This window comes from Leucoraja erinacea, chromosome 2 (genome assembly GCF_028641065.1).
Source record: "Leucoraja erinacea ecotype New England chromosome 2, Leri_hhj_1, whole genome shotgun sequence".
Classification (NCBI taxonomy): Eukaryota; Metazoa; Chordata; class Chondrichthyes; order Rajiformes; family Rajidae; genus Leucoraja; species Leucoraja erinaceus.
This window is the reverse complement of record NC_073378.1, coordinates 95,845,374-95,859,111: the sequence shown is the minus strand read 5'-3', so window position 1 is coordinate 95,859,111 and position 13,738 is coordinate 95,845,374. Positions and strand designations below refer to the sequence as shown.

Genomic DNA, 13,738 nt, shown 5'->3' with positions numbered 1-13,738 from the left:
TTTGGTCTCCAAATCTGAGGAAGGACATTATTGCCATAGAGGGAGTGCAGAGAAGGTTCACCAGACTGATTCCTGGGATGTCAGGACTGGCTTATGAAGAAAGACTGGATAGACTTGGTTTATACTCTCTAGAATTTAGGAGATTGAGAGGGGATCTTATAGAAACTTACAAAATTCTTAAGGGGTTGGACAGGCTAGATGCAGGAAGATTGTTCCCGATGTTGGGGAAGTCCAGGACAAGGGGTCACACAGTTTAAGGATAAGGGGGAAATCCTTTAAAACCAAGATGAGAAGAACTTTTTTCACACAGAGAGTGGTGAATCTCTGGAACTCTCTGCCACAGAGGGTAGTTGAGGCCACACAGTTCATTGGCTATATTTAAGAGGGAGTTAGATGTGGCCCTTGTGGGATCAGAGGGTATGGAGAGAAGGCAGGTACGGGATACTGAGTTGGATGATCAGCCATGATCATATTGAATGGCGGTGCAGGCTTGAAGGGCCGAATGGCCTCTACTCCTGCACCTAATTTCTATGTTTTCTATGTTTCTATGAATTACTTGTGCAGGACATCACTGAACAAATTGGCAAACAGTTGCTTCCCCCTCTTTAAACATGAAGTATTTATCTAATACTTTCTTTTTCGAATTTGAGGTAGCTTTTCTTCTTTGTAGCTTAACCCAGTTATCTCGGCCCGAGTTGGCAGCTTGTCTAAAATAACTCAATGCTCCGCAGTAAATTGATTCATGCTGATACTTCCCTGACCCAATGACAAAGTGCTACTTGGGTACCCATTTACTGATGAAACACGATAGAAATGATCTTGTACTTTTCTTTGTCATGTGGGATTGCTTTGAACAAAACCAATTGTACAGCACCTGGCTCCTCTGTATAGCTCAATAAATAATAGGATGACATTTATGTTGTACCTCATCATACATCCCAAAAATGCACTCAGTTTAACAGTGAGCCAGCCACAGTGCTTCCTTTCACCTTTACTTCCCTCTCTCTCTTCCTCTTGCTCTCTCTCTCTTTCCAGTATTGCTGTCTCTCCTCTCTCCTCCCCCATCCCTGGCATTCATTATTCTCTATTCCTCTTTCCTTGTCATCAACACACACCCCTACACCACCCTGCTGCACTAGTATCAAATCAAATATCATCCAGTGACATCTCATTTGATAAGAAGCATGTTCCAGTTCACTTGCATTGTGATGGGCAGGACTTCTGTCTTGCCAGGAAGGTCACACACAGTCAAGGTAGATTTTAATATTTTTATTTTTAGTTAGTCTGGAACTGGCGATGCTTTCGACTGACAGCCAAATCCCAGCCATTTGCTCTTTCCATCCCGAACTCCACCCTTGTGGATCAGGAAGCCGGTTTGGGAAAAGTCTAAGGAGAGTAGGACATCTCCCTCCCACCTCCTACAGTCATCTTCCCATTGCAATTTCTATTCAAGTCAAGACTATTGGGAACCATACCAATACCCCACTACAATCCTCTGGAATGGCCACGTGACCTACCTGCTTCTTTGTGCTCCACAGTGGAGGAATGACCAAAGGAAAGATATTTGTCATGTGGGTACACAAAATTGCTGGAGAAACTCAGCGGGTGCAGCAGCATCTATGGAGCGAAGGAAATAGGCGACGTTTCAGGCCGAAACCCTTCTTCAGACGGGTTGTACTTCATCATACATCCCAAAAATGCACTCAGTTTAACAGTGAGCCAGCCACAGAGTCTGTAGAAGGGTTTCGGCCCGAAACGTTGCCTATTTCCTTCGCTCCATAGATGCTGCTGCACCCGCTGAGTTTCTCCAGCAATTGTGTGTATCTTCGATCTTCCAGCATCTGCAGTTCCTTCTTGAACATATTTGTCATGTGTGTGTGTTTGTACTGTAAACCCGTTTGTGATATCGTGGCTCTCATGCACAGCAGTGGGACATTGTAGTGGGCAGGGGGTGGCTCATGGAGATCAACATCCCACGCACTTCCAGTCTGATAAAGGGAGAGCTTCAGTACTCTCTTCAAATCCTAAAATGAAAATGTAATGTTTCTCACCTCAGAGACCCTCCATATCCCACAGCTCCAACACCACTTCTAACAATCTATCTGATGGACAGGAAACCACTTCTTACTTACTGTCTACATAAAGCATGTTAATAAAGATTAGGAATCAATATAACCTAATCTCAAAATTAATCCATACGTTTTTCTAAGTATTAATCCTCTGGATTTACCAGCATCCCTTGGTACATAATAGCCTTTCAATCTGTTGATTTTTTTTGAAACTGTGTTAACAATAACATGATTTAATTATCTGCCACCAGTTAACGAGTACTGGAGTTTTTTTTACTTTGTGCATCTGCTGTGTTATTGGTGAATCAATAATTGGGTACTAAGCTTTGTTGCTACATTACTATGCTCTGATTCTGCCTTCATTGTGCTGACATTGAATCCAAGGATCAGAAACAAAACAGGTATAATCTTTTCCTTGATGGATAGCTTGCAAACAATAGCTTTTCACTGTCCATCAGTACATGTGAAAATGATAAACAAATCTAAACTAAACTAAATTGTTCAAGGACTGGTGCTGCGCGTTCTTGAAAATCTCTGCCAGAAAATCTCTACCCATTAGACTAATAGTTATTAAGAAAACATATTACTTTATTGTTAGAAGTATTTTGTTCAATATTTGCAAGTTCAGCTATGATTTTTTTTAAACTTATTATCATTGTTGGGAGTAAGTTACTGGATACTGCATGATTACCACAGGATAAGTCATTTAAAGTTGTGGGTTTGGGTGGCAGTTCTTAGTTGAGCCAGCAGATGGAGCATCATGTGGATGGAGTCCTGCCTTGGGTAAACATGATGTCCAGGGGAAAGATTCCAGGGGTAGATTTTGACTTGTACATTGTAAATCGGCAACCAATTTCACCCATTTGGAGCTTCCATTAAGTTTAATTAACATTTCCTTCAGAGTTGTGTTCAATTTTAATCTTTTGGGTGTTGTCATTAAAACAGTGGTCATATTGCTCTTTGTAGGATAATTCTGTCTGTCATTTAGCTGCTGTAATAATGTTGTTTACAATTCATTTGAGTTTCTCCAGCTCTGAGCTGTGGGATGTCCTGCAATTGTGAAAGGTGCTCTATTTTACAAATGTCATCCTTTCCTTTGTTTTTGAGGGTTTTTTATCTATCGTTTTACACTTCCTCACAGTTAGAACCTAGCACATATCGTTTAACGTGTTCAACCTCTGCATTCTGACAATGATATCCAAGTTTGCAACGGCACCAGCATTGTCCACCTTCATTTTCACGATGTGAGGGTCAGTGGATTAGGAAAAAAAATGTAAATGATAAACATAAATGTAAACATCTCGAGAAAAACTGGCACTTTATATTGAATGTTTCCTTTTCTCTGAATAGTTGATGTGAGCTCACCTCTGCCACTGGTGTTACAAGCAACGGCCCCCATAGACCTACGGACCGATCTGCGGATAGCGATGCCAGTTGTGGATCCGGCTGCCAGGGAGAGCCAGCTGCAGCAAGAACTACTCCTGCTGCAGCAGCAACACCAGATTCAGAAACAACTCCTCTTCGCTGAGTTCCAGAAGCAGCATGAAAGCCTCACCCGGCAACACCAAGTCCAGCTCGAGGACCACCTCAAGGTACATCAGCTCAGAGTTCATCAAACCCAGCCAAAGCACTCATAAAGGAGTGGGGGTGGAGGGGGGGCTAATGAAGACCCTTGGAAATACTTGAGCTCATCTGAATGGTTGAGAAATACCTTGTTGTTGGAAAATCACATCTCATAAGATTTGCACAAAAATTAAATGTGTGGTCCTGTCCAACTATTAATTATAGAAGAAACTCGAATTAAAAATCAACATAATTGCTCAATGTTGTTCCAATGCACTTAACACTTATTTTAAATATGACATTTCCTGTAATCAAATGTTTTTATTTGCATCCTTGTTAAAACTGCAAGATGAGAGCATTGCAAAAAATGCTAAGCTTTTTCAAATATTATTTGAGACTGATTTTCCATAATTGGCCTGATGTTTCCACTCATAAACTGCAGAGCTGCATGGAACTTCCATGACAGTGCAGAATTTCAGTCTCTCATGTGAGTATGCACATAGCAATACACACAGCAATCCCAACCTTCCTCACAGCTGATTGCTGGGGATTTCCTCATTGTTGTCTGATGTTGGACTCCCCATGCAATTCATCAATTGGATTATTTCCATCGTTGAGGAAGAATGGTGGGGGGTGGGGGGGGGGGGGGGGGGGGGGGGGGGGGGGGGTGAAAGGTAGGTAATTTACATTGTTACATAATTGAGCCTGACACTTTAACAAATTGTTGAACTTGTTTTAAAACTTGCATCTGACAAAATATTCATGCCACTTACTGAAAACAACAATTGAAGTAATATTTACTTGTCAGTCTAAACCAATGACCCACTACATTGGACATCTCCTGGTACGTCTAACAAAATAGACACAAAATGCTAGCGTAACTGAGCGAGGTCAGGCAGCATCTCTGGAGAAAAGGAATAGGTGAAGTTTTGGGCCGGGTTCCTTCTTCAGATGCTAATTTCATCGTTCCACATTGTTCCTAATCTTGAAAACAAAGAAATTGGGCCACTGGTCTGTTCACATCAGCTGCCAATATGATTATGATCCACAGCATGAAACCAGCAGAGAAAATCTGATGGTGCAGCTCACCTATACCATCTTCACCCAAGATGAATCGTCTTGTTGTGCTTCAGCTCGAAGCCAAACTAAAGCTGATGAAAGGAAACTTGCCCCACCATGGCTGGTGACCATCGACAACAGGCCACCCAGCAACTCAGACTGAGCTGCCATGGATGAGACTCAACACTCCTCTGGCTAGTGCTTTGGGGGCACTTGTGAAGTCATAGGTTGCTCTGTAATGCTTGTGTCCTAAAAGCTGTTTTCTGCATTTGAAAGCAACAACAGGATTTGCTCGCCATACAACACCAACAGGAGCTTCTGGAGCAGGAACGCAAGTTGGAGAAACAGCGGCAACAGCAAGAGCTCGGGCGACAGCTCCGTGAGCAGCATCTTCTGTTCCTTCGAAATAAAGAAAGGGGCAGAGAAAGTATGTACTCCAGTCATTTAAAACTCTCTTGCATTTACTGTGCTTTCTTTGTATAGAAAATCAATTTAAGTATTTTGGAGACAAATATTGGTAATCGCTGTTAATGGAGCCAGCAGTGGTAACAATAATTCAATGGTATTTTATTATCACATGTACATAGGTCAGTAAAATGCTTTGTTTTGCATACAACCTGGTAAAATCATGTAGCAGACATCACCTTGGCAGTACACAAGTGTGGCCATGTTTTGGCATCAACAAAGTTACACAATGTAACTGTAGGAAGATTGTTCTCGATGTTGGGGAAGTCCAGAACAAGGGTCACAGTTTAAGGATAAGGGGGAAATCTTTTAGGAACGAGATGAGGAAAACATTTTTCACACAGAGAGTGGTGAATCTCTGGAATTCTCTGCCACAGAAGGTAGTTGAGGCCAGTTCATTGGCTTTATTTAAGTTAGATGTGGCCCTTGTGGCTAAAGGGATCAGGGGGGATAGAGAGAAGGCAGGTACAGGATACTGAGTTGGTTGATTAGCCATGATCATATTGAATGGCGGTGCAGGCTCGAAGGGCCGAATGGCCTACTCCTGCACCTATTTTCTATGTTTCTAAGTTTCTATGTCATTGATTATGGCTGTTGCAATGAGAAAAATAGATATCTAGGGATAAAGAAGAGAGCAAGTCATCATTTGAACCTTTGAGCCTTTGTGATTCAATGTGATCATGGTAAATTCTCTATCTCAGTACCATATCCCTACTCTCTACACACCTATTCAGATCCATAATTCAGAATACCAAATTGTCGATATTGTTTTTATTTAAGCATTTTTTTAAACTATTATAAAAACATATCATGGAAATTGAACTTTCGGCCCACCGAGTCAAGGCTGGCCATCGATCACACATTCACACTAGTCCTATGTATAAAACAACTTTTAGGACATAAGCATTACTGGTGCTGGTTTAAACCAAAGATAGATACAAAAAGCTGGGGTAACTCAACAGGTCAGGTAGTTTCTCTGGAGAAAAGGAATAGGTGACGTGACGGTTCAGGACACTTCTTCAGACTGAAGAAGTCTCGGCCTCACCAATTCCTTTTCCTCAGAGATGCTGCCTGACCCGCTGAGTTACTGCAGCTTTTTGTGTCTATTCACACTAGTCCTAAGTTATCTTTCTTTCTCAGCCACTCCTTAAACTATAGGGGTAATTTACAGAGGCCATTTAGCCTACCAGCCTGCACGTCTATGGGATGTGATGGGAAACCGCACCCGGAAGAAACGTGTGCAATAACAAGGGGAACGTGCAAACTCCACATGGATCAGCACCAATGGTCAGGGTCAAACCTGAGTCCTTGGTGTTGTGAGGCAACAATAATAATAATAATAATAATAATAATAATAATAATAATAATAATAATAATAATCCTATTTATATAGCACATTTTTAGTCAACTTGCATTGACCCCAAAGTGCTTCACATAATTACATTACATTTACACACAGGCAAAGGTGGGTGAAGTGTCTTGCCCCAAGAACACAACGACAGTATGCACTCCAAGCAGGATTTGAACCGGCTACCTTCCGGTCGCCAGCCAAACACTTAGCCCATTGTCCCATCTGTCGTCCCGACAACTCCACTACTGTGTCATCTGTCTATTTTCTTTTTGTTGAAGTAAGAATTTTTGAGACAGAAGAACAACTTTTATTTTAATTACTCGGTTTCCTATTCCTCTAAATGTTTTAATCAATATTGAGATTTGTTAGGAACATGCTCATGGAGGTAAATTCGCCAACAATAATATTTGCCAACTCAATTGGCAAGTCGTACATTATCTCAAATAATAAGGAGATCCAGACTTTACCTTTAAAGTCATTCTTAACAGCTTTGGGCTAGGGAGGAGGAAGAATAGCCAACTTTCCTACTCTTGACCTCCATATAATGATTTCCTGAAAACTTTCCAAGTAGAATTTTGGGGGCAAACTGGGTGATTTTTGCAGTTTACTCAGAGTTTTCACTGGCCTTCCATCTGTTTCACCAGTTGATCAGGAAAATTGCAAGGACATTCCTTCACTAAATGTTTTATGTTAGGCCATTCCACCATTGCTAAGTTATTTCACAAACAGGAAATACAACTATTTGAATACCTCCATGCTAAATTAATTTACGGTAATATTATCATCAATAATTATTTGACTCATCATTGCCCTCCACTATGGGACAGACAAAGAAAATATCTTGAGCATATTAATAGCAGCAATAATTTTTACCTTATAAGTTAGCTGACACTCAATCTTGTACCTCATGTGGAGAGTAGACTTCCATAGCTATTATTGTTTTTCTCTTTCACCTAAAACTAAGAGCAGAGTTCTAAGATATTGGTATCAACATGTGGCCTTCATGTTTTATCAGCTGTCATAAAAATCTAGATACTGCAAGGAAATTGTGAAGTTTCCACTGAGACTATTACCTGTTTGGTTTGGAACTCGTGGATGATGCATTAATGTGTCATTTGTTATGACGAGCATGAGCGATGTCCTGTCATTGCCATTTTAATGCATTGATGTTGTGCGGTGACTGTGAAGTTACGAAAAGACAGAGTTATAAAAATAATGAAGAAACAAAATAGGGGAAGCTCCGTGGCGCAGCGGTAGAGTTGCTGCCTTACAACGCCAGAGCCCCATGTCCCAGGATCGATCCTGACTATGGGTGCTTGTCTCTACGGAGTTTGTATGTTCTCCCTTTGACCTGCATGTGTTTTCTCCAAGATCTTTGGTTTCCTCCAACACTCCAAAGACGTACAGGTTTGTAGGTTAATTGGCTTAGTATAAATGTAAATTATCCTTCGTGTGTGTAGATAGTGTTAAGTGGAAGTGGCGGCGCTGGTAAACGGCTGCGGCTCGCCTGCAGTCCGTTTGTCTTTACTTTTTTATGTTGTTTTTTTTTCGGTTTGTCTAGTTAGTTTTTGTTTTTAAGTTGTGTTTATGTGGGGGGGGGGGGGGGGGGGGTTGAAACGGGGCTTGCTGTCTCTCTCTCTCGGGGGAATACGACTTTTGTCGTATCCCCCTTCTCTGCCTCAGTCTGCGCTGAGGCCTAATGGCGGAGTTGGCGGCCTCGAAACTCCGGAGGCAGAGCCAGTCAGGACTGAGCTCGCTCCCGTGAAGGCGGCCCGGCTCGGGGCTGGAACTGTGCCCCAGTGAGGGGCTGTGACGCTCCCGTGAGGGCGGCCCGGCTCGAGGGAGGAATGGCGCTCCCGTCGGAGCGGCCCAGCTCAAGGGAGGTATGGCGCTCCCGTCGGAGTGGCCCAGCCCAGCTCGAGGGAGGAACGGCACTCACGTGAGGGCGATCCGGCTCGGGGCTGGAACGGTGCTCCGGTGGCTGGGACGGCGTTCTGGCGGCGGTGACCTGAATCCGGGGTTCAGCCGCTGGCCGGCGGCTGCGTCTGCTGGACTGGAGGGTGGCAGCTTCGACCACCCCGGGCCGCGGTGTTTGAGCCGGCCCGTTGCGGGGTTCGGTGAGCCGCGGGACTGTTTGTACCATCGCCCGGTGGGGTATCTCCTCAGCGCAGAGGGAGAAGAGGAGGGAAGAGACTGCAGCCCTAAGATTTTTGCCTCCACCACAGTGAGGAGGTGCTTGGAGGATTCACTGTGGTGGTGTTAATTTGTGTTTAGTGTTGGTTATTATTGTATGATTGTATGTATGACTGCAGGCATGAAATTTTGTTCAGACCGTAAGGTCTGAATGACAATAAAGGGATTCAATTCAATTCAATTCAATGTGTGAGGATTGCTGGTCGGTGCGGACTCGGTGGGCCGAAGGGCCTGTTTCTGCGCTGTATCTCCAAACTAAACTCAACTAAATTTTAGGCCATTGTAAAAAGATGAAAAGTGTATATTTACCTTCATTATGGAAGAGAAAATGAAGAAAGTTAATGTACAATTTACATATCGAGGTACAATGAAAAACCTTTGATGCATGCCAACCAGTCAGCGGAAAGACAACAAAAAGATTTGCAGTGGTTATGTAGACAACGGTGTGCGTACATCAGAAAGAGAAAAACAATGCTGGCTGAGTGGGGTTAACCCGAAATACTATAATTCAATGTTCATGCCATTGGGTTGCTGTCTTTCCAAACAGAATTTGAGGTGATGTTCTTCCAATTTGCACGTGGCCTCAACCTGGCAAATGAGAAGGATGAGGACAGATGATCAGAGTGGGAATAGGAAGGGGAATTGAAGTGGCTTGCAACTGAGAACGCCATCTGGCCCTGGCGGACAGTGCAAGGATTCAGAGAAGTGGTAGCACAGTCTACATTTGGTCTCACTATTGTAGAGGAGGACACATCAAGAGCACCAAATGCCATAGACTGTAGAGAATGGGCAAATATCAATAGTTGCACAACATGGAGTAAACTGCAGTCCATTGTTAGACGTCACATGGTGATTCTGTTATATAAACAGATGCTGCCAGGAAACAATTTAACTATAAAATGGTTCCAAATGCCCAATCATGGAACATATTTTCAGCTAGTACTCAGTGGAAAAAGGTCAGTGTCTGACATCAGCAAATGCATTTGTAAATAACTGTGACAACAGTAAAATCTTTTAGTCGCAACTGCTGTGGTTTTTGCTGCTGAACTTTAAAAGTACTGATCTACGTAACACAAAAAAGGAGACGGAATAAACGATTAAATCAGAGTGAAGCTTGCCTTTAGGGGACAATGCAATTCTTTAAAGTTTTCATTTTATTGAAAGGGGTCACTGCATAGATCCCAATAGAATACTCACCTATTTCTTCAACGCAGTTTAATTTGGTGTTTGTTTCACTCATTCCTAACAGCAATTAGCTTCTGATTCATTTAAAGGATGTTTCTGTTTGGTTAAGGCATTGTTGTTAAATTAGTAACAGATTTGGCATTTTTAGAATGTCCCAGGAACCCCATTTGTGGGGAAAGCACAAATAGTGAATGGATTTATATGCCGTGTGATGGTAATAAAATCAAAGACATGTGAAGTTTTTTTTTCCTGGAGTGTAACAACATTTTACCAATTAGTAGCTCCACCCAGCATGATGATTCCTGATGTGTTTAATCCCATATATAAAGGGCACCGTAACTTTCCCTAGTTATGTTGTCAAGAACAATTGGACATACTCTACTTATACCGCTTGACAGTAAATGTGCTGCGGTTTATTTCCAAACTGATTCATGTGAACAACCCTTTAATTGCCTAGTTATTTGAATGATAGTTGGTTTCAAGGATCACAACAATTGCATGGTGTATGGATATTGACATTCTGCTCACCACACTGTTATGCCAGCTGATTTCATCTGGAATGGTGTTGGGGGCCCCGCAGTTAGCTTCAGTTGTCCTTTTGGAAACACCATGATGCCCTTCCTGGTCGTCAGCTTGTCACGGTTCCTTTAAAGGGCATATCAGTTCTCATTCTGTCCATAATTATGTTGATTCATTCCATAATGTAAACAAATGTGGGTCAGGTAAGAGCAGCAATGGACTTGGCTATGAATTCTCCAACAAACCACATATCCTGCCAACATCTATCCCTCATTCGCATGTGAAAAAAAACAATTTGGCTCGCACACACGAATGCTGTTAACAGCTGGGAAACACCACCCAAGCAAGGAGACAGAGGAAAGGAACATGTTTCAAGGAGAACTGGGGTAGAACTAGAAATGTTGTTGTCTTGCCATGAACTGGAGTTGCAACCAGCAACCACTGCTTAAAAATACACATATGTGTCAAAATGAGGAGTTAACATAATGAAAATATCAGCACATTATTTACATTTGCTCTGACCATCAATTGTTTCTTATAACTGTCAAAATGTTCATTTTATAATGAGAAGCAGGCAGAGTTGGGATTCCTGCTGTCAATTTCTTTCTCTTTCTGCACCTATCAACAAGTCCGATGTTCCAACTCCAAAACCCTCACAATTCCAGCAGGTCGATCAAAGAGAATTGGCTGTAAATGAATTGGCTGTAAATCTCCAAGGCCTCGGCAACAAGAAATCCTGCTAAAGCTCAGAGAGTTTCCTTATTTAAATAATGATTGATGTCCTGCTGGAGAACTTGTTCGACAGCCAACAAGTGGGAAAAGGAGGAACAATGGCTGAAGAAGGGTTTCGGCCTGAAACGTTGCCTATCTCCTTCACTCCATAGATGCTGCTGCACCCACTGAGTTTCTCCAGCATTTTTGTGTACCAAGGAACGGCAGATGCTGGTTTATCAAGGAAAGTCATAAAATGCTGGAGTTACTCAGTGGGTCAGGCAGCAACCCTAGAGAACATGGAAAGGTGACGTTTTGGGTCAGGACCTTTCCTCAGACTTATTCAGGAAAAAGTATTCAATAAAGAATCCACCAAATACAATGTTCCAGTAAGTTTTAGAGCAGATTTGAGAGTTGGCCTTGGATAGGGGTAATTGAGGAAAGAATGGTATTCTTGTTGGGAAAACACATTGAAATTTTGATTCCATGTGGTAATTGTGAAAGGGGTTCCATTTGATCATGTGTGTTGTGATTGCGATCAGGAGGGAAAACACTGGGGAAATATACTTGATCCTCTTGGCTCTTAAATGGTGCTGTTAAAGAACTTGTTACTTTCACAATGCATTCCACACCTTCTTAAACTGGGAGGTTTCCCAAGATCCAAGAAAATACAGCTGGTCAAAGTCTAAATTAAATTAAAAATAAAACTTGGAGCAAGCAAGCTCATTAAAATATTTAAATGAAAAACCATCCCGCTGTGATTCCAAGACTAAAGGGGCTGTCCCACCACGGCGACCTAATCTGCGAGTTTAGAAGAGTTTGCCCTTCACTCAAATTCGCAGCATGGTCGACACGTGGTCCTAGGAGGCCCTGTGAGGTGACTGGAATGCTCCGTCATGCTCGAGTGAAGTTCCCGCATACTCCAGGCCTCAGTTTGGTCCAGGAAAATGTTTCAGCATGTTGAAAATTTTTCCGCGAGTAAAAATTGGTCGACATGGTTCTTTTGAACTCGTAGTGCAGTGGAGTGGGGTTGCTATTTAGTTACAGGCAGTTGAGGGCAGCCGTAGGCAATCTTCTTCACTGACCGGGCATTTTAATTGGCTCATTGGAGTTTTCAGGACGAAGGAAAACCGACCGGTAGGTTAAATGCCCGCTAAACTTTATTATAAGTTGTCTGGCTTCTTAAAAGTGTCTCCACTCCTTCTCCCACCCCCATCTCGCAACCTTCTCTCCCCTTCTCTCCCCTTCTCTCCCCTTCTCTCCCCTTCTCTCCCCCTCTCTCCACTTTTCTCTCCCCTTCTCTCTCCCCCCCTCCGCACTCTCTAAAGGACTTACCGTACACTGTGCATCTGTCTTTTACCTTCTTGTTCATAGTGGGTGTGAATTTCAGACATCGCTCCCCCGCTTTCCCTGGCCCCTGCCTTTGCGATGTGTTAGGGTGTGTGTGCGGTCGGACGATCCAGCTCATGGTTTCGTCGCTGACGGCCGATCCAGCTCGAGGTTTTTCAGGCGAGTGCCCTCGAGCTTGTAGGTCGAAGACAGTTTTCTGAACTCGCGGTGTGGGACAGACCCTTATAGAGCGGATTGTTGAGTTCAGGAAGGGAAAGCAGGGGTCACTGAATCTATCTTCACTGATGCGGGGGCAGTGATGAAGCCTGTTAGCATCTAAATATCACTGGAGTTTAGAAGGATGAGAGGGAATCTTATAGAAACATATAAAATTATTAAGGGATTGGGCACTCAAGATGCAGGGAACATGTTTCTGATGTTGGGGCAGTCCAGAACCAGTGGCAACCGTTTAAGAATAAGGGGTAGGCCATTTAGATCTGAGATGGGGAAAAACGGTTTCACCCACAGAGTTGTGAATTTGTGGAATTTTCTGCCTCAGAAGGCAGTGGAGGCCGATTCAGTGGATGCATTCAAAAGAGAGTTAGAGCTCTTAGGGCTGTCAAAATCAAGGGATATGTGGAGAAGGCAGGAAGTGGGCCCTGATTGTGGATTATCTGCCATGATCACATTGAGTGGCGGTGCTGGCTCGAAAGGCCGAATGGCCTACCCCTGCACCTATTTTCTATGTGTCTATAAATGTCCTTGCTATACCCATCTCTGAAGATCACTCCTTGGCCCAGCACATTGATGCAATTTCAAAGAAGCTCATCAATGTCTCTACTGCCGTGTGTCACCGAATATTCTGTCAAACGTCTTCAGGTGCATGGCAGAGAGCATACTGACTGGCTACGGCAGGGACTGGTTCTGTAATTTGAAAAGCCAGGAACAGAGGAAGCTGCATGAAAGGTAGACATTGCCCAGTTTGTCATAGGTAGTGACCTCCCCACCATTGAAGGGATATATATGGGACACCACCACAAAACAGCAGCCTATATCATTAACCCTGGCCACACACTCATTTTGCTGTTGCCATCAGGACGAAGGTGCAGGAGCCTGAAAACTGTGACCACCAGGTTCAAAAACAGATTATTCTCAGCAATCATCAGGCTCTTGAACACTGCGCAGCGCTAAACACTATCTCAGCAGCTATTATCTTTTATAAGCTGTATTGTTTATTGCATTATGGACCAGTTTTGCACTAAATGGTTACCTATTGTTAATTTATTATATTATT

General features: G+C 43.0%; 1 protein-coding gene across 6 annotated transcripts in view; it reads left to right on the top strand.

Annotated features, from left to right (window-relative positions):
- Positions 1-13,738, top strand: part of hdac9b (histone deacetylase 9b) — a 542,867-nt gene that overhangs the window by 358,959 nt on the left and 170,170 nt on the right. For all 6 annotated transcript variants that reach the window (XM_055661563.1, XM_055661579.1, XM_055661556.1 and 3 more), the window contains 2 exons: positions 3,420-3,661; positions 4,968-5,118. In XM_055661563.1, the coding sequence (XP_055517538.1) occupies positions 3,420-3,661; positions 4,968-5,118 (393 nt within the window). The remainder of the gene's footprint in view (positions 1-3,419; positions 3,662-4,967; positions 5,119-13,738) is intronic.